The 21,348-nt window shown below is 39.3% G+C and overlaps 1 protein-coding gene across 2 annotated transcripts in view; it reads right to left on the bottom strand.

Moving 5' to 3' along the window:
- PRKD3 (protein kinase D3) overlaps positions 1 to 20,548 on the bottom strand; it is a 106,385-nt gene extending 85,837 nt beyond the window's left edge. Inside the window, exons 1-2 of one of the 2 annotated variants that reach the window (XM_003416077.4) lie at positions 20,417 to 20,548; positions 10,245 to 11,184 (exon numbers count right to left, since the gene is read on the bottom strand). In XM_003416077.4, the coding sequence (XP_003416125.1) occupies positions 10,245 to 10,532 (288 nt within the window). In that variant the 5' untranslated portion in view covers positions 10,533 to 11,184; positions 20,417 to 20,548. Of the gene's footprint in view, positions 1 to 10,244; positions 11,185 to 20,416 lie in introns of those variants that run through there. The other variant, XM_064277191.1, reaches the window with a different exon arrangement.
- Between the last annotated feature and the right edge of the window lie 800 nt (positions 20,549 to 21,348).

The following is a 21,348-nucleotide window of genomic DNA, read 5'->3' as shown; positions in this document are numbered from 1 at the left end:
ACACATTCTTTCTCAAATTCATATGGAACATTCAGCAAGACAGACCATGTCTTAAGTCATCTAGTGCTGCTATAACAGAAATACCACAAGCGGATGGCTTTCACAAAGACAAATTTATTTTCTCGCAGTCTAGTAGAAGTCCAAATTCAGGATGTCAGCTCCAGGGTAAGGCTTTCTCTGTCAGCTCTGGAAAAAGATCCTTCTCATCAATCTTCCCCTGGACTAGGAGCTTCTTCGCACGGGAACCCCGGGTGCAAAGGATGTGCTCTGCTCCCAGTGCTTCTTTCTTGGTGGTATGAGGTCCAGCCTCTCTCCTTGCTTTCTTTTCCTTTTATCTCTTGTAAGATAAAAGGTGGTGCAGGTTACTCCAGGGAAACTCCCTTTACACTGGATCAGGGATGCAACCTTAGTAAGGGTGTTACAATCCCACTCTAACCCTCTTTAATGTAAAATTACAATCACAAGGTGGAGGACAACCACACAGTATTGGGAATCATGGCCTAACCAAGTTGACACATATTTTGGGGAGATACAACTCAGTCCATGACAAGTCACATCCTGGCCATAAAACAAACCTTAACAAATTTAATAGTATAGAAACTATTCAAAGGATCCTTTAAGACCAAAAAGGAGTTAAATTAGAAATCAATAACAGAAAAATAGCTAGAAAATACCAAAATAACACATGGGTCAATGAAGTCTCATGAGAGATTAAAAAATATGTTCACCTAAATGAAATACAACTTATCAAAATTTGTGAAACAGCAAAAGCAGTAGAGGGAAATTTATAGCATTGAATACATATACTAGGAAAAAAGAAAGGTCTAAAATGAATAATCTAAGCTTCCACTCTAGGAAACTACAAAAAGAAGACCAAATTAAATCCAAAGCAAGCAGAAGAAAAGAAATAATAAAAATCAGAGCAGAAATCAGTGAAATTGAAAACAGGAAACAAAGAAAACCAAAAAAATCAAAAGCTTTGGTTCTTTCAAAAGATCAGTAACACTGATAAACCTCTAGCCAGGCTAATCAAGAAAAAAAGGGAGAAGGTAGAATTTATTAATACCAGAAAGGAAAGAGGGGCCATCATAACTGACCCCACAGGCACTAAAATGGTAATAAAGGAATACTGTAAATAACTCTATGGCCACAGATTTGATAACCAAGATGAACCACAGCAATTCCTTGAAAGATATAATCTACCAAAATCCACACAAAGAGAAACAGATATCTGAATAGACCCATACCTATTAAAGAAATCAAAGTAACAATCAATACCCTTCCAAAACAAAAAGTACCAAGCCCACTGCTGAACTGTACCAAACATTTAAAGAAAGAATGATACCAATTCTCTACAATCTCTTCCAGGATATAAAGCAGAGGGAACACTTAGTAACTCATTCTATGCCAAGGCCAGCATTACCCTAATACCAAAATGAGACAAAGAAATTACTAGGAAGAAAAATTACAGACCAGTATCTCTCACTGACATTAAAAAAAAAAAAAAAAAAAAAAAACCCTCGACAAAATAACAATAAATAAAATTCAACCACATATATAAAGAATTATACACCATGACCATGTGGGATTTATTCCAGGTATGCATCATTTGAAAATCAGTTAATGTAATTCATCACATCAACCAGCTAAAGAAGAAAAATCATATGATCAAATAAACACAGAAAAGACATTTGACAAAATAACGTTGTACATGGGGTTGCCATGAGTCAGGGGCTGACTCAAAGGCAGCTAACAACAACAATATCACACTTAATGGTGAAAAACTAGATGCTTTCCCCATAAGATTAGGAACAAGGATGTTCCCTCTCACAATTCCTATTCAGCACTGCACTGCAAGTCCTACCTAATCCAATAAGATGAGAAAAGGAAATAAAAGATATACAAATTGGGAAGGAAGAAATAAAACGGTCTTTGTTCACAGATAATATGGTTGTCTATGTAGGAAATCCCAGAGACTTGAACAAAAACAAAAAAACTCCTCTGGAACTAATAAGTGATTATAGTAAGGTTGCAAGATACAAGGTTAATATACAAAAGTCAACCACTTATATATCAGCAATGAACAACTGGAACTTGGAATTAAAAACATACCATTTATATTAAATTCACTAAAATACCCGAATCTAACAAAATAAGATTTGTATGAGAAAAACTACAAAACACTGATGAAAAAGATCTAGATAAATGGGGAGCTATCCCATGTTCACGGATAGAAAGAGTTAATATTATCAAGATACCAGTTCTTCCCAACTTGATCTATAAATTCAATGCAATCCCAATCAAAATCCCAATAAGTTATTTCATAGATATTGACAAACTCATCCTAGAGTTTATACGGAAAAGCAAAAGACCCACAACTAAAGAGCAAAGTCAAAGGACTGACATTCCCTGACATCAAGACTTACGACAAAGCTAAAGTGATAAAGACAGCATAGTACTGGTCAAAGACTAGATAAATAGATCAATGGAACAGAAGAGAAAGCCCAGAAACAGACCCACACAAATATAGGCAACTGATCTTTGACAAAGGAGCAAAAGCAATTCAATGGAGAAAGGACAGTCTTTTCAACAAATGGTGCCACAACTGATATCCACACACAAAAACTGAATCTAGATAAAGACTTTGCATCTTTCCCAATAATTATATGAAAATGGATCATAGACCTAAATGTTAAATACAAAACTATACAATTTCTAGAAGGTAAATAACATAAAAGAAAATTCAGGTGACTTTGGGTTATGCAATGAGTTTTTAGATACAACACCAACAGCATGATCTATAAAAGAAAAACTTCATGTTAGCCTTGATTAAAATTAAAAACTGCTCTGCAAAAGACACAGTTAAGACAGTGAAATGACAAGCTACAGACTGAGGAAAATACTTGCAAAACATGTATTTGATAAGGGGCTTGTATCTAAAATATACAAAGAACTCTTAAAACTCTACAAAATGAAAACAAAAAAACCCAATTAAAAAATGGGCTAAAGATATGTACACCTCACCAAAGAAGATATACAGATAACAAATAAGCACATGAAAAGATACTCAACATCATATGTAATTAGGAAATTGAAAATTAAAACAACAATGAGATACTACTACACATCTATTGGAATGGATAACACCAAATGCTGGCAGGGATATGGCGCAACAGGAACTCTCATTCCTTGCTGGTGGAAATGCAAAATCACAGAGCCACTTTAAGAGGTGGGCAGTCTCTTACAAAGCTAATCATAGACTCTCCGTTCGATCCAGCAATTATACTCCTATGCGTTTACTCAAATGAACTGAAAATTTAAGTCCACACAAAAACCTGGACACAAATGTTTATAGCAGCTGTATTCATCACTGTCAAAAATTGGAAGCAACCAAGATGTCCTTCAAAAGGGGAACGGATAAACAAACTGTGGGCATCCTTACAATGGAGTATTATTCTGGAACAAAAATAAGTGAGCTATTAAAACCACAAAAAGACATGGAGAAATCATAAAAGATATTTCTAAGTGAAATAGGCCAGTCTGAAAAAGCTGTGTACTGTATTATTCCGGAAAAGGCAAAACTATACTGCTCTAAAAAATAAAGTGCATTTTTTTTTTTTTTTTTTTTACAGTCAAATACTAGTAAACCTTTTGGAGTTTTGAATGCCAATTCTTATAAAGAAAAACTGAAATCATTTAACTCAGTTTACTATAGCAGGATGCTACTAAGTCTAAGGTTGCGGGCTCAGGGCGTACACTAGCAGTTAACTTCAAGAGAATGGTTATTCTGTGATTACAGACTGTAGGATATCCTTTACTCGAGGCAGGCATTTATAAATATGCAAGGCTTGGTGACAGAAAGATAACATGATTAGTCAGAGCACATTAGTTCAAAAGCATAAGCACTTTAGTTGGATTGCTTGAGTTTATTTCAAATTCTTGCTGTTAAAACCAAAAGCAAACCAAACCTGTTGCCCTCAAGTCGACCCAACTCATAGCGTCTCTATAGGACAGAGCAGAATTGCCCCATAGAGTTTCCAAGAAGTGGCTTGGATTCGAACCGCCCTTGAACTGTTTGGTAGTAGTCAAGCTCTTAACAACTGCACCACCAGTGCTCCAGCAAAATACTTAACTCTGTGTTTCAATAATCTATAAATTGAGTTTTCATTAGTACCTGCCTAAAAATGTGCTGTGAAGAATGTATGAAATATGTCAAGAGTTTACAACAGAAAGAGGTGCATAATAATCACTTAATAAATTATAGCTATTATTACTGATTTAAGTCCTCTCCATTATTTAAAAAATATGTATATAAATATTTATTGATGGGGGAATCATAATCTTTATAACTCAAAAGGCAGTACTCCCCAGTTCAGCTGTTAGGTGCCGTCCAGTACGTTCCGACCCATAGAGACCCTATGAGCAACGCAACGAAAACACTGCCCTGTCCCGCACCATCCTCACAATTATTGCTATGCTTGAGGCCACTGTTGCAGCCACCGTGTCAATCTACCTCTTGAGGATCTTCCTATCTTTTGTTGATCCTCTAGCAAGCATGATGTCTTTTTCCAGCTACTGGTCCCTCCTGATAACATGTCCAAAGTATGTGAGACGAAGTCGCACCATCTTTGCTTCCAAGGAACACTCTGGCTCTACTTCCAACACAGATTTTTTGTTCTTCTGGCAGTCCGTGGTATATTCAACATTCTTCGCCAACCCCATAATTCAAAAGCATCATAATTCCTCTTTGGTCTTCCTTTTCATTGTCCAGCTTTTACATGCATATGAGGTGACTGAAAATACCTTGGCCAGGCACACCTAGTTCTCAAATTAACATCTTTGCTTTTGAACAGTTTAAAGAGGTCTTTTATAGCAGATTTGCCCAATGCAATACATCATTTGATTTCCGGACTGCTGCTTCCACGGACACTGATTGTGAATCCAAGTAAAATGAAATCCTTAACAATTTCAATCTTTTCTCCATTTATTATGATGTTGCTCACCGGTCCAACTGTGAGAATTTTTGTTTTCTTTATGTTGAGGTGTAATCCATACAGCAGTAAGTGTTTTAAGTCCTCTTCACTTTCAGCAACCAAGGTTGTGTCATTTGCCTACTGCAGGCTGTTAATGAGTCTTCCTCCATCCTGATATTGCATTCCTCTTCATACAGTCCAGCTTCTGGAATTATTTGCTCAGCATACAGGTTGAGGAAGTATGGTGAAAGAATACAACCCTGATGCACACCTTTTGTGATTTTAAACCATGCACAATCCCCTTGTTCTGTTCAAATGACTGCCTCTTGATTTACGTACATGTTCTGCTCCAGCACCATTAAGTGTTTTGGAATTCTCATTCTTTGCAATGCTATCCATAATTTGTTATGATTCACACAGTCAAAAGCCTCTGCATAGCCAATAAAACACAGGTGAACATCTTTCTGGTACTCTCTGCCTTCAGCTAAGATCCATCTGACATCAGCAATGATATCCTTCATTCCACGTCCTCTCCAGTTCCCTGTCAATATATTGCTGCAATCGCTTTTGAATTATCTTCAACAAAATTATGATTTTTGAATAACACCTTTCTTGAGAGGTTCAAAATAATTTCCACATACCATACAACTATTTCACAGCATCAAGAGTTAAACTGGATGTGTACAGAAAGGCATATGTGAGCATATATACAGGCATATCTGTGGGCTTATCTATATACAGATTTGTGTGAGCTTCATATATATCCACATATATAACACACCACATAGGAGGTACAGTTACGGAGCCTTCCTAGACATAGCCTAACAACTCACACGATTACTTTACTGGGTTAGAAGGCTTGGGACCATAGTCTCTAGGGACAACTCAGTCAACTGGCATAACACAGTTCACAAAAGTCATGTTCTGCACCTAGACTGGTGAGTAGCATCTGGGGTCTTAAAAGCTTGTGATCAGCCATCTAAGATATAAGTATTGGTCTCTACTCATATGGAGCAAAAGAGAATGAAGGAATCACAGGCTCAAAGAAGAAACTAGTTGACGAAACTAATAGCCCACACTAACCATAGCCTTCTCTAACCTGAGACTGTAAGAACTACATGGTGTCCGGCTACTACTACCGACCATTCTGACCAGGGACACAATGGAAGGTCCTGGATTGAATGGGAGAAAAATACAGAGCACAAATTCCTAAAAAAGGCCAGACTTACTGGACTGATAGACTAGAGGGACAAGTTGAGACTATCACCCTAAAATAACCTTTGAACTTGGATTTGAAGCTATTTCCGTAAGTCATTATTATCGGTTAAATTGTATCCTCCCAAAATGTGTGTCAACTTGGCTAAGGCATGATTCTCAGTACTGTGTGGCTGTCCTCCATTTTATGGTCTGATGTAATAATCCTATGTGTTGTAAACCCTAACCTCTATGATGTTATCAGGGCAGAATTAGAGGCAGTTATGTTAATCACGCAGGACTCAACCTACAGGATTAGGTTGTATCTTGAGTCAATCTCTTTTGAGCAGAGAGGAGAGGTACCTCCTTTCACCAAGAAAGAAGAGTTGGTAGCAAAGTGTGTCCTTTGGACCCAGGATCCCTGTGCTGAGAAGCTCCTAGACCAGGCGAAGATTAATGACAAGGGTCTTCCCCCACAGCCATCAGAGAGAGAAAGCCTTCCCCTAGAGCTGGTGTCGGGGCCTTGGTGGTGCAGTGGCTAAGCATATGGCTGCTAACCAAAAGGTCAGCAGTTCGAATCCACCAGCTACTCCACGGAAACTATATGTGGCAGTTGTACTCTGTCTTAAAGGGTTACTATGAGTTGGAACCGACTCGACAGCACCTAACGACAACAACAGAGCTGGCGTCCTGAATTTGAACTTCTAACCTCCCAAACTATATGAGAATAAATTTGTTTGTTAAAGCCATCCACCTGTGGTATTATAGCAGCACTAGATACCTAAGACATTACCTTTCAATCAAATAACAGACTGACTTATAAAATAACCAATATTACCTGTGAGCAATGTGCTCACTTATCATTAACTACGTGAGACTAAACAGCCAGTATTTACCCAAAAGCAAAGGCAAGAAGGCAAGGAGGGGAAGGAAAAGTAGATCAATGGAAACAGAACAAACAGAATGAAATAATGAGAATGCTGACACACTGTAAAAATTGTAACCTAATTTGCTGTGTAAACTTTCACATAAAAAATAATAAAACATTAGTTAAAAAAAAAAGTTAAACTGGAGTTGTACATGTGTGAGTAATTACAGCGGCTGACTTGTAAGCAAGCTGTCCAAGACAGAAGAGTTAACAAGAAAAGAACTTCTGAAGTGATTTTTACAACTCCAAGATGACTAAGGGATTCAAGAGGCTTCTCTGTGGTTAAATTCCAGAGTTTAACCTGGTTCCTTAAGATTTATTTCGTCAGGACCTGGATCAGGCCATCCCTCGAGGTTCTTTTCTCCTTTGTTTCTAGCAGTGAATTCTCACAGCCAGAATTTCATAATAGAAATCATCCCAACTTGTTTGATACAGAAACTGATTCAGAGAAGTGAAGTCACTTTCCCAAAGTACAGTAAATACACAGTAAATAAATAATAGAGCTGACCGCAGCAGTCAAGAGCTCGGCTGCTAAACAACAGGTCGGCAGTTCGAGTCCACCAGCCACTCCTTGGAAACCCTATGGGGCAGTTTTACCGTCCTATAGTGTTGCTGGAAACCCTGGTGGCGTAGTGGTTAAGGGCTATGGCTGCTAACCAAAAGGCTGGCAGTTCAAATCCACCAGGAGCTTCTTGGAAACCCTGTGGGGCAGTTCTACCCTGTCCCATAGGGTCATTATGAGTCGGAATTGACTCAATGGCAGCGGGTTTTCGTTTTTTATAGTGTTGCTATGAGTCAGAATTGACTCAATGGCAATGGGTTGGGTTTCTGACCTAGCTTCTAGCTCAATACTCTTTCATTACACGTAACAGTTAGGATTCTAGCCCATGTCGCAAAAAATACATTCCCATATCACTATAATACTGAGTCAAATTCAGTCCACTATGACATTCGTTTTATGCTGGCTATATTAATAATCAATAATTCTGTTTTATATTTATATAAGATTTATCCTGAATTATCCTTTTTATTTATATCCCTATTTATTTCAGGGCTTTGAACTGGTTCAATCACAGCTGAGAAAGCGACACTGGAACAGACCTAAATTTTAAAAATTTGGGTGAACTGGAAACATAGCTGGAACGGGAAAAATTATGGGTCAAAGCCATGCTAGAAGCTTAATCTCCCTCTTAGAAAACAAGGGCAGTGCACACATTGCATAGCAACCAAATCTCTTGCCTGTCAAATTTTGAGCAGAGTCAGAAACAGCAGTGTCCCACTCAAAGACGGTAGCCAACTGGGCTGCTTTGAATGTGTGTTGCTCTCCTCAGTTTTGGCAATAATCCAGTCTCACACATCAGGATCCTAAAAGGACATCCTCCGAGTCTCCCATTTCAGGGCTTTGACCTGTAACTTTTCCTGTTCTCATCATGGTTCTGAATCGCCCAAATTTTAAAAATTCGGATCTGTTCCAGCTTTGCTTTATTGGGCGTGACAACCAGTTCGAACCAGTTTGAAACCCTCATTTATTTCCTTGCCATCACTCTAACTGTTCATAGGTTATTATTTGGAATCCAGTTCCCATCTACTTCTCATATCTACATAAATGATGAATTATTCTACTGGTTCTAGAAAAATCCAGCAGAAAATCAGTATGCCTCTCCACAAATATAAGAACTAAATGAAATTTCCAAAGATTGAGAACTGAGCAACGTATCACATTTTTACACAAATAACATGTGCATTCTATGTTTGCCAACCCATACTGGCATTTATGAAAATATCTCATGGGGGAGGGTGCGGTTGGCAAACAAACATAGAAGGCGTGCATTATTTGTGTAAAATATGGTACCAAAACCAAACCAAACCCAATGCTGTCAAGTCGATTTCGACTCATAGCAACCCTATAGGACACAGTAGAACTGCCCCATGGAGTTTCCAAGGAGCGCCTGGCGGATTCGAACTGCTGACCTTTTGGTTAGCAGCTATAGCACTTAACCACTGCGCCACCAGGGTTTCCAAAATATGGTAGATAGATGCCACCAAAACATGGTTTATGACTTTTTATGATTTCAGGTTGAGAGAAAACATTACATTTATGTTATAACTTAACATTAAGTTAAAATTTTAAATTTAAATGAAAAATTAACAGTCTAGTTACAAAAATATTTGTGCAAACCTCTGTGATAATTCAATGAAAGGGAAATGAAAAGCAAAGATACTGAGCGATACATAAATGATTCTACAGATCTACAAATGGAAAGTTAATCTTACTTTAGCCCACATTTAAACAAATCATGGCTAAAACACAGAAGACACAGACCATTTTCAGAAATCACAAACCATTTTTGGATTGCTAATTACTTCTACATCAGAAGATAAAGACAAACCATATAAGGTCTGATAACTGAAACAATAAGATGAGTAGACTGAATCCCAATGACGGATAATTTTTACAAAGTATACTATTTTGTGTGTTTGAAACATATGCTTAGCTCATTAAGGATAAAATGTAACCAAGTCACACAGCCTATATAGTTTCAGGGTAAAACAGACAACTTACCAGTTCGTTCATCAAATCAAAATTATTAAACACATTTAAAAGGCAGTGTGTGTGATCCTACTAAATGATGAATGTGGAACATCTCTGAAAAACAAAATCAGGATCTAAAGGGTGAGAAGAGGGTATAAAGAGGGCAGAACACAGGGAAACTAAAAAGAACAATGTGTGAACCTGGGACTCAGCTTCTCTGTGTCCCACCCTTTCTGAAAGTCATCTCTATGCCTTGCTCCCTCTCTCTAGCTCCTGAGTATTTTCTCTGAAAACAAATGAGGTTTCTTTTGTTCCCTTGACTTTATTCAGATTTTCATGTTCTTAAAGAGAAAAACAGTATAAGCAGCATTTTTAAAATTATTACCTACAGAAAAGTGAAATCAAATTTGCATCTGGGATACAGGTTCCAATTACCAGAATTTGCAGTTTCATACTTTAAGATATTAGTCTATCAAGACTCTTCCAAAAATGCTCAGAATCAGGGCATAAATTATCGATTGAGCCAAATGTGTTAACTAACTCCTGCATGTGTTATTTAAAGAGAAGCATTATAAACAATGAGAAAACCTATCAACATAAATATCACATACAGTACCTTCTGATAAACAACGGAGCACACAAGATCCTTGACAGCAGATAAAGACAGTTCCTGGGCTTCAATGGTAACGTTCTCCCGCGTAAGGCCAATTTGCAGCAGAAATGAAATTGTGTGCACTGAGCCCCTGGAGTTGGTGAGTGACTGTGCACTGAAGCTTCCATTGGACAGTCGGGCAGAGAGTCCAGTCTTAGGACTTGAACATGGAGAAGGAGTTGGAAGCACAGCAGGAAGAGTTGCAGGTAACACAGACTTCTGGGCTGATGGAGGGGAATTGTTTGCGGACATCTGCCTTTCTTTAATCTTTTAAAATAGTTATAAATTTTTTAAAAATGGTTATGAAGAAGCTTTTAAAATCACAGTGATAAAAAAGTGACTGCACTTTTGGAAATAGTTAAAAGCTTCTTTACTTCCTCTTTTAAATCTGTCATGCCAACGACTGTAAGTTCTACAACTATGAGCTGGATACACAAGAGCTCCTATTTCCCTTAATAAAAAGAGTCCCATCAAAAAAGAGCCTTGTGTTTAGGACCACAATCAAGATTTTGAAAGGATTTAACATCACTGAGTTATCTTAATCAGGAACGAGTTGACTGCTTATTTACTAAGCATCTTCATCTATTTTCTTCTAATTCCGTTCTTGTCTCTCTCCTTTATTTTCATAAAATACATATTCAGTAAAAGTTGCTTTTCTCTCAAGATGAAATTCTCTTGGTTTTAAAAATAATAAGCATATAAGATTAATCTATTTAGTTCTTATTCTTTAGTTCACTGATTTGATGGGACACCTTCTCAAATGTCCATATCTTAAATCACCTTGAATGTTCTCATTTTCATTTTGGGATATAAATTTTTCTATGATGAAGTCCAAAGATTTTAAATGTTCATTTGATGAATGGGCCCATTGAGAAAAGTTGATGCTTTCTGAAATGTAGTCAGCCTGGAAGGAATTTTTAAAACACTGTTAATATTTTACAGTAACTGGACGTTATTTTTAAAATGTAACATTCTCTATAAAATTTTTAAAGATAGTTTTTGGTCTTATTATGATGTTTATAATTTACCAGTAAATCCTACCTGGTAAACATTTTCTGTCAAGCTATCAGGGCCATTTTTGACCACTGCTATACTTTCAGGGAGACTCTTGCTCAAAAAAACACCCCTATCACCCTTCACTAATACCTGAAACTTGAAGATCAAATACTTTTATATGCAACTAAGTGATGACAAAAATAGACAAAATAGAAAAGATAAAACAAGGCCATTTTCATAGAAATAAAATATGTACTACCCAGTCACACGCAAGATGTATAAAACTTTCCTAATGCAGAAAAAAGTATTTTTTTTTTTATATTTAAAGCCTAATTTGTCCAAAACACGACTCCTGACTTACTTGCTTTGTTGACAAATTCCTTTCAGAAGCAGGAGGGAATATAATGGACACAGTTATCTGACCAGCAAAAACTATGAAAGCTGACATACTTATGACAGCAACATAGGAAAAAGTGATCTCACTATAAAGGATTTCTAACAGTAAGAGAACACTTGGCACACTTAAATATGTGTCATAGTTTTTAGGAAAATAAAGTTCAAAATGCAAGAAAAAAAAAAAGTAGGACCCAAGTAAGGTAAGTAAAACAGCTCCCAGGAGACAGCTCCTTCTAAACTTCTTCCGTTAATAATTCCAATGAGGAAAAAAAGAATGAAGCATCCAGTGTGGCTGCAGAATCACCCTCTGGAGAGTAGTTACTGGGGACTAAGTCAGACAGGATGAACATAATAGAGGAGCATAACATAGATACTGTTAGGGATGGGAAAGCTAAGAATAAACCAAGGCTTAAGAAAAAATGTTTAAAGCTAACAAAAGAAATTTTAGCAAATTAAAATAAATGACTATCTCACCTTATACCGTAGAGCACTTGACAGCTTATAAACGTTTGACATACTTTACTTCACGATGCCTCTTTGAAAGTTGACCAAGTAAACATCATTCTTGCAGATGAAAACACTGAACCACAAGAAACTAAAGCGACCTGTCCAGCATCACATGGCTATTATGGGGTGCAGTGGGAATTAGAACTCAGCTCTCAAGCTTTTTAACTAGTCCTATCTCCATAATAACATACGATTTCTCAAAGAGAACAAAGAACTGAGAGAATCGCTGCTCAGAGAGGGTGTTGTTAAGGCTCAGAGACCACAAAGAAAAGGCAAAATTGTTTAACTTGTATTTTGCTTATTTTCTCCAAGGCAGAAAAGCACTGAGAACTGAAACCCAAGCCTGATGACTAAGAAGGACTAAAACAACTTCATGCCAGTTAGATCTTTACAATGCTGCCGCCTATAATCTTGGAGAAAGAGCTCAAAAGAGAGAAGTAATCATGGTCTGCCTCAGGGTTGCTTTAAGTCTTTCAGGTTTGGAGGAGCAGGGAAGCATATTTCAGAAATTACACACATACAAACTTAATATAAATTGTCAGCCAAATCTGAGAATAGGTTACAAAGCAAATGGTTTGTGAATAGCTAGAAAAGAATATAACGATCACTAGCAAGTAACAACAAGTCAACCATATTAACATCTTGGGAAAGACTGTTAGACTTCTTAGATGGAGGATATAATAGCAGTAATAATAATAATTTACATTAATTGAGTTCTTACTATCTGCCTGATGCTGTTCTGAGTACTTTACATGCATAACCTCATTTAATCCTCACATCAACCCATTTTATATTTGAGAAAACAGAGGTTTAAAGATTAAAGTACTTGCCTAAGATCACACAAATAGCAAAGCCAAAAAAAAAAAAAAACATATATATTCTGGTTAAAAAGGTGTTTATGACGGTTTTCCATGTTATCTGCGAATATGCTGCCTGAGTGTGAGTTGGATGTTAGTGAGGTTGGGTAAGTTTGCTGCTCTATGTCAATTTAGATGAGACAAATCCCTACATGAGTGTCTTAGAACTGTCCCTGGTTCTATACTGTTTGGGTTTTTTATTTTGTTTTGTTTTGGTCAATTATTTCACTGTGGTAAAATATACATCACAAAAGCGCTGCTGTTTCAATCAGTCTTAGGTGTACACTTAAGCGACATTAATTACATTCACCATGTTGTACAATCGTCCATTACTACTATCCATCTCCAAAAATTCTTGTTAAATACATTCCATATATTTGACATATTTCAAATGTCAAATGTATACTTAAAACAGAAAAGGCCTTAAGCAATAGCCCTATATTGTTTTCAATTACTCATGAGATGTTAAAGACACAGAAGACATGGTTATAAAATCCTCCGAGTACACAAGTCTGGGAGAAATAAACTAAAATTAAATTTAACAAAGTAAGTGTAAAAGCTTTGCTTTTAGTTTCAAAAAGTCAAACGTGCAATGCAGAAATGGGGAAATGATGGCTTGGAAGCTGCTCATGTGAGAAGGGTTATCTAACCCTGCGCTTAATATGAGCAGCTAATAGAATGGGGACTAAAAGAACTAATGCAAACCTAAACCCCCATGACACCAAGAATGCGGCAGTATCAGTCCCTGTACTTGTTCCTAGTCAACCTACATCACTATTATGCTCATTTCTAGTACCTACAATTTTACAGCTATACTCATAAAGAAAAAGAAAAAAAGCATGAATCCAAATAAAAGTGAAAACAATGTCATATGCCAAACATATGCTTAAACACACACACACAACAAGTAGGAGGCAGAATAATGGTCTTCAAATATCTGAAGAGGTGTTAACAGAAGAACTAGCTTTATTCAGTTATCATTCCAGAAGGTATAAATAAAATGAAGGTAAAAGCACTACCAACTCACCTCACAGGTCATTGTAAGGACTGAGCTATGCATGGAAAGTGCTTACAATAAGTGCTCAATAAGTTCTAGCTATTATAGCGATTAGATGAAGAAATTAACAATTAAGCTTTTAACATGCTAAACACTGGAGAGCACTGGTGGTGCAACGGTTAAATGCTCCCCAAAAGACCAGCAGCTTTAGGGAAAGAAAGAACTGGTGATCTGCTGATTCCGACCCATAGCAACTCCATAGGACAAAGGAGAAGTGCCCCATAGGGTTTCCTAGGCTGAACTCTTTCTGAAGAAGATTTACAGGTCTTTTCTCCTGCAGAGCTGTGGCTTCTAACTTAGAAGTGGGCACTTAACCATTGCACCACAAGGGATCCTCCCTTAAAGATTAACCCATTGCTGTTGAGACGATTCCAACTCATTCCGACTCATAGGACAGAGAAGAACTGCCCAATGGGGTTTCAAACCTTCATAGAAGCACATCTTTCTCTCGCGAAGTGGCTGGTGGGTTCAAACCACCAACCTTTTGGTCAGCAGCCGAATGCTTTAACCACTGCACCACCATGGCTCTCCATAAAGATTACAGCCTAGGAAATCTCATGGGGCAGTTCTACTCTGTCATATAGGGTCATTATGAGTTGAAGTCAACTAGACAGCATACAACAACAAACAACAACATGCTAAACACTACCAACGATATATGATGCTTCATTAAATCTCTGCGAAGACCCTAGGAAATTTATTAAACTCCATTTTACAGAAAAGAAACCAGACTTTCAGAGAAGTTACGCTTGCCCAAGATTACACAGCTAATAAGCGATGGAACTGGGATTCATGCTAAGGTTCCCCTGACTCCAAAGCCCATGTTCTTTCCGCCATTTCATTACACCTGCAACAACTTAACAATGGAGCAGGTTGCCTCATAAGATAATGAGCTTCCTAACATAACTGACTAGTTTTTAAGACCTTAACAATTTTCATAACAAAGTAGTAAAATGCCAATGAATTATACTGCAAGCAAGTACTTTGAAATACAATACCACCAATCGCCACAGAGTCAATTCCAACTTATAGCAAACCCATGTGTGTCAGGGTAGAACTGTGCTCCACAGGGTTTTCAGTGGCTGACTTTTTGAAAGTAGACTGCCAGGCCTTTCTTCTGAGGTGCTTCTGGGCGGACTCAAACCTCCAAACTTTCAATTAGCAGCTCAGTGCGTTAACCATTTGCACTACCCAGGGACTCCTCAAAACATTAAAAAAAAAAAAAACCACTGCTATCAAGTCAATTCTGACTCATAGCAACCGTACAGGACAGAGTAGAACTGCCCCATAGGGTTTCCAGCGAGCAGCTGGGTGGGTTCACACTGCTGACCTTTTGGTTGGCAGCCATAGCTCTTAACCACTGTATCACTAGGGCTCTGTTAAACAACAGTAATTTATTTTTGGTGGCTTTTTTCCCACTAAATCTTTATTGTACCTGTTAATCTTAGCCAAATAACAGTAATTGTCTTATAATACCACTAATTTATCAGAACTATTGATAACTATTCATAAAAAACTATATCTATAAATGCTATAATTTTGTATACAAATGATTTCTATAAGTTTCACTATGAATATAGAAGAAGACTATGTGGGCTGTCATATTAGCTTCTACCCACTTGCCCCACTCCCTGTGTTGCATCTATAAAACCTCAAATTGTCTATCTGTAGAACATACAAAATATTAAGTCTAAATTTCAAAAAAATCTAAGAATTCTAACTTATATGAATTTTGGTATACTGCTTAATTTTTTGCCTTTATGCTTAAAATGAGAAAACAGACAACAGTACACATTATTCATTTATGAATAGTATATCCAGTAGAGATGTTTATTTCTAACAGCTATGAGAGTCTCTAAACAATGGCCACACTGTCTAGTCGGCAAGTATACCATGTTTGGAACATCTTAACTCTTCTTTGGGGAGTTATATGTCATATCCCATTCATTGCTGAATAGAATCAAAAGATAGCATTTTAATGGTATCTTAAGCCCAACCTGCTCTGTTAGCATGGACGAGGTAAAACAAATGCCTCGTAGGTTAGAGGACTTATCTGTGCGTTACTTCTTGGCAACATCACCAGGTACAAGTTGATCTCCCTCCTTCCTCCACAGTCCCCCTTCACACAAACTTTATCTTATATCTTAGCAAAGCCTCTTGGAAAAGCTCTAAGAACAGCATTTTCATTCAACAGATACTTACTGAGTGCCTACTATTTGCTGGACTACTACAAAACACACTGGGGTTACATAGCAGTGGCCACACAGACGTGGCCCCTGACCGCTCTAGAGTTCACATCGCACTGTGAGTTAAAGACACTAAATGTTCACATAAATAGCTAACTATAAATTATAAAAAATGATATGTCAGAGTATACTAAAAAAACAGTTGCTGGTGAGCTGATTTTGACTCATGGCAACTCCATGCTGTCAGACTAGAACTGCTCCATAGGGTTTTCAGTGGCTGATTTTTTTCAGAAGTAGGTCTCCAGGCTTTTCTTTCTAGGAACCTCTGGATGGACTTGAACCACCAACCTCTCTAGTGCTTTAACGTGTTAACCATTTGCACCACCTAAGGACTATGACAGAGTATACCTACTGCCGCTGAGTTGATTCCAACTCACAGTGACCCTGGGACAGAGAAGAACCGCCCCATAGGGTTTCCTAGGAGCGGCAGATGGATTCGAACTACAGACCTTCTTCTTAGTAGATGAGCTCTTAACCACTGTACCACCAGAGATTCTGTTGACAGAGTATACTAAACAAAAAAACCAAACCTGCCACTGTACAGTCTCACAGCAATCTTACAGGATAGAGCAAAACTGCCCCATACGGTTTCCAAGGCTGTAAATCTTCATGAAAACATTGTCATATCTTTCTCCCACAGAACAGCTGGTGGGTTCGAATTGCCAACCTTTCTGTTAGCAGCCACATGCTTAACCACTGCGCTATCACCACCAACCAAAACCTCCTGCCGTCGAGTCGATTCTGACTCATAGCGACCCTATAGGACAGAGTAGAACTGCCCCACAGAGTTTCCAAGGGACACCTGGCAGATTAGAACTGCCAGCCTCTTGGTTACAGCTGTCGCACTTAAGCACTACACCACCAGGGTTTCTGTGGCACTGGTATATGGTATAATAAAAAAAACAGACCCACCGCCGTCAAGTTGATTCTGACTCACAGTAACCCAAAGGACAAAGGATAACCACCTGCCTCACAGGGTTTCTGAGGAGCGACTGATGGATTCAAACTGCCGACGTTTTCATTAGCAGCCAAGCTCTTAATGACTACGCCACCAAGGACTTAATTTCAACTAGGGTCTCAGGAAAGATTCTTTTAAGGAGGTGATATTTAAGCTGAGACCTAAAGAGTAAGTAAACACTGGGGAAGCAGAGAAAGAGGGGAAGAGGATTCCAGGAAGACAAAACATATCCAGTCATTAAATATTTTAAAAGGAAGCTCATTACTTAGTGGAGTCAGTTTACTTTTTTATACTCAGTAAAAGTGAAGAAGGAAAATGCTTTTCCTATTGATGACACCATAATAGTTACCGTGACTACAAACCGGTAATGGGTTTTCTAGGTTCAATTCAGTTTTGTGTGCTGGGAATGCTAAAGAAATAGAGGGTTTTTTTTCCTCCTGATTTTATATGTATTCTTTTAGCATGTAATGTGGCTTAATGTCCATGTTTTGTCTTGATTTTGCTTAATAATTCTGATGATGCTTTTAATTGTCAAAACAAGTAACTTTGTTGATTTTAAAAAGTACAGTTTGTAGTAATCCCTACATCTATTTATATATTTTCATAAATATGGCTATTACCTTGTACTAATTTAATACTTTTCCCCCTAAGAGCTTAGCATTTGACCATCAGATCGCTACTTGTTTCCTCTAAAATTCTGCTCATCTGGACCAGGTGCATTTGACTCTCAGTCCTTCTGCTGGGAAGAGTATACAGAGGGCATGTCATGTGCGCCCTCTGCTCCGACACGGCAAAGTTTATCCAGTACCAGTAAGAGGATTACAAACTGCCAATGCTCCATGAATCTAGTACACTGGGCTTGATGTCTCTTCATTACCTCTCTGTACCAGTAAAAAAAAAAAAAAAAAATTCTGAGAAATCTGATTGGCTATGAGCCAACGAGCAATTTCTCACATACTACCACTATGTTTTTTTTTTTTTACCACTATAAAACTAACCACACAAGTAAACTTTTTTCTACACTGAAATTAAAATAAAAACATCTCCTAAATACATTATGTCAATTTTTTTCACTAACAAGACAACTGCTCCAGAGGCACACACATAATAAGTTTAATTGGAATTATATAATTGGAATCTATTAGTAGCACAGAATGTTGTGAATTCTAAGCACGATTATTATTAAATCAAATTAAAACTGCACTAGCAAATAACTTCTCCGTACATCAAGTTCTGGAGAAGCGACTTCTTTTAAAAATGAGCAATTAACTCCGAATATGTTAATAGTTAATAGTGTTACCAACCTTGGAATGTCTTTTTAAAAGAGAATAAAATTTCCCCTTAAAAAAGTGCACTTAAATGACCACCTATTCGTTTTTTTTTTTTCCTGTATGAAGTGTTTTCAGTTCTTACGTAACTTAAAAAATTAATATACAAAACCTTCATTTAAGGTCTCCGTGTGTGTATGGGGGCGGGGTTAAAAACAACCCACTAACAGAAAGAACTTTCTATTTTAAAGGGATTATCTGATGAAACTGAAAGCTTATGTAGTGAAAAGCTGATTTAGTTAAAAAATTCACTACTATCCGGGACCCTTAACAATTAATTTTAAGATAGAAACTGGATAACATTCTTGAATCTGAGTCATTCTGAAATCTGAAACGCTGTATAGCAATGTATAGGACTTAGGCTGGAAACCGGCTTGTTAATGTTAAATAGGAATACTCCAAGCTCATCTGATCAGGCCCACCACATTCATATTACTACCTACTAGGTAAAACCTACCATGAAAGTTTCTGTGACTTATTTTAAAAACTACTTTTACTAAAACCTGTAACTTCGTTTTGCCTGAATTTCCATGCTTGATCTCAATTCATATTCTAAAAGACGGTGGGAGGAAGGATTCCTTTATTAAAGTAAAACTGGCATAAACTTATCTTGAAGTTTATAGAACCCTTCAGCAGCAAATCCATAGGCATTCACCGCTCTCACCTGCATCAGAAATTTATAAGCTTCATATAAGCAAAATGATAAAAAAAAAAAAAAACAAACTAGTGCCATCGAGTCGTTTCCGAACCTGCATCAGAAATTTATAAGCTTCATATAAGCAAAATGATAAGCTCCCAAAATATAAGACAGAATTGCAACATCAAGTACAAAGCCAAAGCAGTTTAAGAGTAATAAAATAACATTTCCTGGGGTACAAATGAAGACATTCTAAAAAGTTGTTTCGTTGGTGGCTACAGCTCATAAAAGCTGTGTTAAAGGCTAAGTTCAGGGTGTAACTTATCCTTCCTAATCAAAGATGACACCGAAACTCTTATTTCCTGTGGGGATGGGTGTGGTTGAAGACACAGTTACATTCATGCCATCAATCTAAGTGTGGAAAAGTCTGCAGGTCGCACACATGCCCGTCGCTTGATTTATATCCGAGCCTGCAGACGCCAAGGCCTGTGCTTCAGGTTGTGGCTGACTTCAAATAAAATATCCAACAGGCAATCGAATAGTGTGTGGTTCTTTTTATTACTAAAGGAACAGTCGCACTCCTCAGCGTTTCATCTTAAGAAACGCTCCGGGGGCGAGAACAAACTCGGAGCAAACGCTGCAACTTGCACATCTAAAAACACTGTCAGGAAACGGGCGGGGGCTTCCAGTCTCCAAACACCGTTTGCTCGCCCCTTCGCATCGTTAAGTGACTAAGAGGCAAGGAAAAGGCTCCTCCAAAAGGCGGCGTGTGAGCGCCGAGGGGCCGGCGTTGGGCGCTAGTTTGGGGCTCCGGGAACAGATCACCGCCCTAGCGTCCGGCGGCGCTGGGTACCGCGAAGCGCACATCCAAGTTGGCCTCGGCGCGGACGCCGGAACTTGGCCCCGTCGACCCGCCTCGCCGGCGCCCAGTTCCCCGCCGCCCACCGCGCGCTCCGCCAGCTTCCCGCCCAGCCCCGCGGCCGCGCCCGGCTGCGCGGGTCCCGTCCGGCCGCCGCCGCCGCGTGCGGGCGGTGGGGGAGGGGCGCGCGAGGCGCCCGCCGCCGCCTCAGCCCGACGGGCCGGGAGAACAAAGCGGCGGCGCGGGCGCTAACTTTTTCCGTGCCTGTTCCCCGCTCCCTGAGGCGACTACTTACAGAGGCGGGCTCGGCTAGTCGTGAGAAACTCCGCGCCCGCCAGCGCCGGGGTCCCGGACGAGGCGCCAGCGAGGCTTCACGCGCCTCGCAGGATCCCGCCCGCTGCCGGCCGCCGGGGCCCCTTCCTCCCTCCCCGTCCCGTCCTGCGGCCGGAGGGCGGGGGGCCGGGGCGCGCGGGGCGGGGGCGCGCGCGGGGCGGGGGCGCGCGGCCGGCGCGGGGGCTGCCGGGAGCTGTAGTTCCCTGGTAGGCTCCGACCCGGGTGGTGGCCACGCGGAGATGTCAGTCACTCTCTACACCGCAAAGGGGCTTCGGGTTTGCCCTGCGCCCTCCGAGGTCCGCACGCAGGGGAGTGGGACACCCGCGTGGCGCGGGCGCTGCTGCAGACACGGCCGCGTATTTATACTAGTTACAGTTACTGTATTTGACATCCGTTGTTGCTGCTGAACTGCCCTTTCCTCCTTTATCGCCCGCTGTGATGGAGGTTTTTTTTTTTTAGTGATGGAGGTGGTGGTGGCAAGGGGGCAAGAGGTGAAAACTTGGACAGAGGACTTGTAAAATGTCCAGAGCAAAGGGCTGTTTCCACAGTGAGATGTCTTCTTGCTCTTTCATTTCCTTCCCTCCTGATTAACCTCTAGGTAGCCGGCAGCCCCTGGCACTGAAGTCCCTGGCCTTCTGCAACAAAGAAGATACAACCAGAACCAAAAAAAAAAAAAAAAAATTTTTTTTTCTTTCACTTAAAGCACAGTCCGGGAGGGGTTACTCAATGAGCAAGGCACACAGGGGTTCCATGTGCTTAATTACTAATCTGTAGTGCACGATTACACCTATTTTCAAAACCCATGTGAAACTGTGCACTACAGATTAGAGAGTAAACACAATTAAGCCCGTGCCTACCTTGCTTACTGGTTAATCGGACCCTGAGCACAGTAAA

This window comes from Loxodonta africana, chromosome 26, assembly GCF_030014295.1.
Source record: "Loxodonta africana isolate mLoxAfr1 chromosome 26, mLoxAfr1.hap2, whole genome shotgun sequence".
NCBI lineage: Eukaryota > Metazoa > Chordata > Mammalia > Proboscidea > Elephantidae > Loxodonta > Loxodonta africana.
This window is presented reverse-complemented; position numbering and strand designations above follow the sequence as displayed.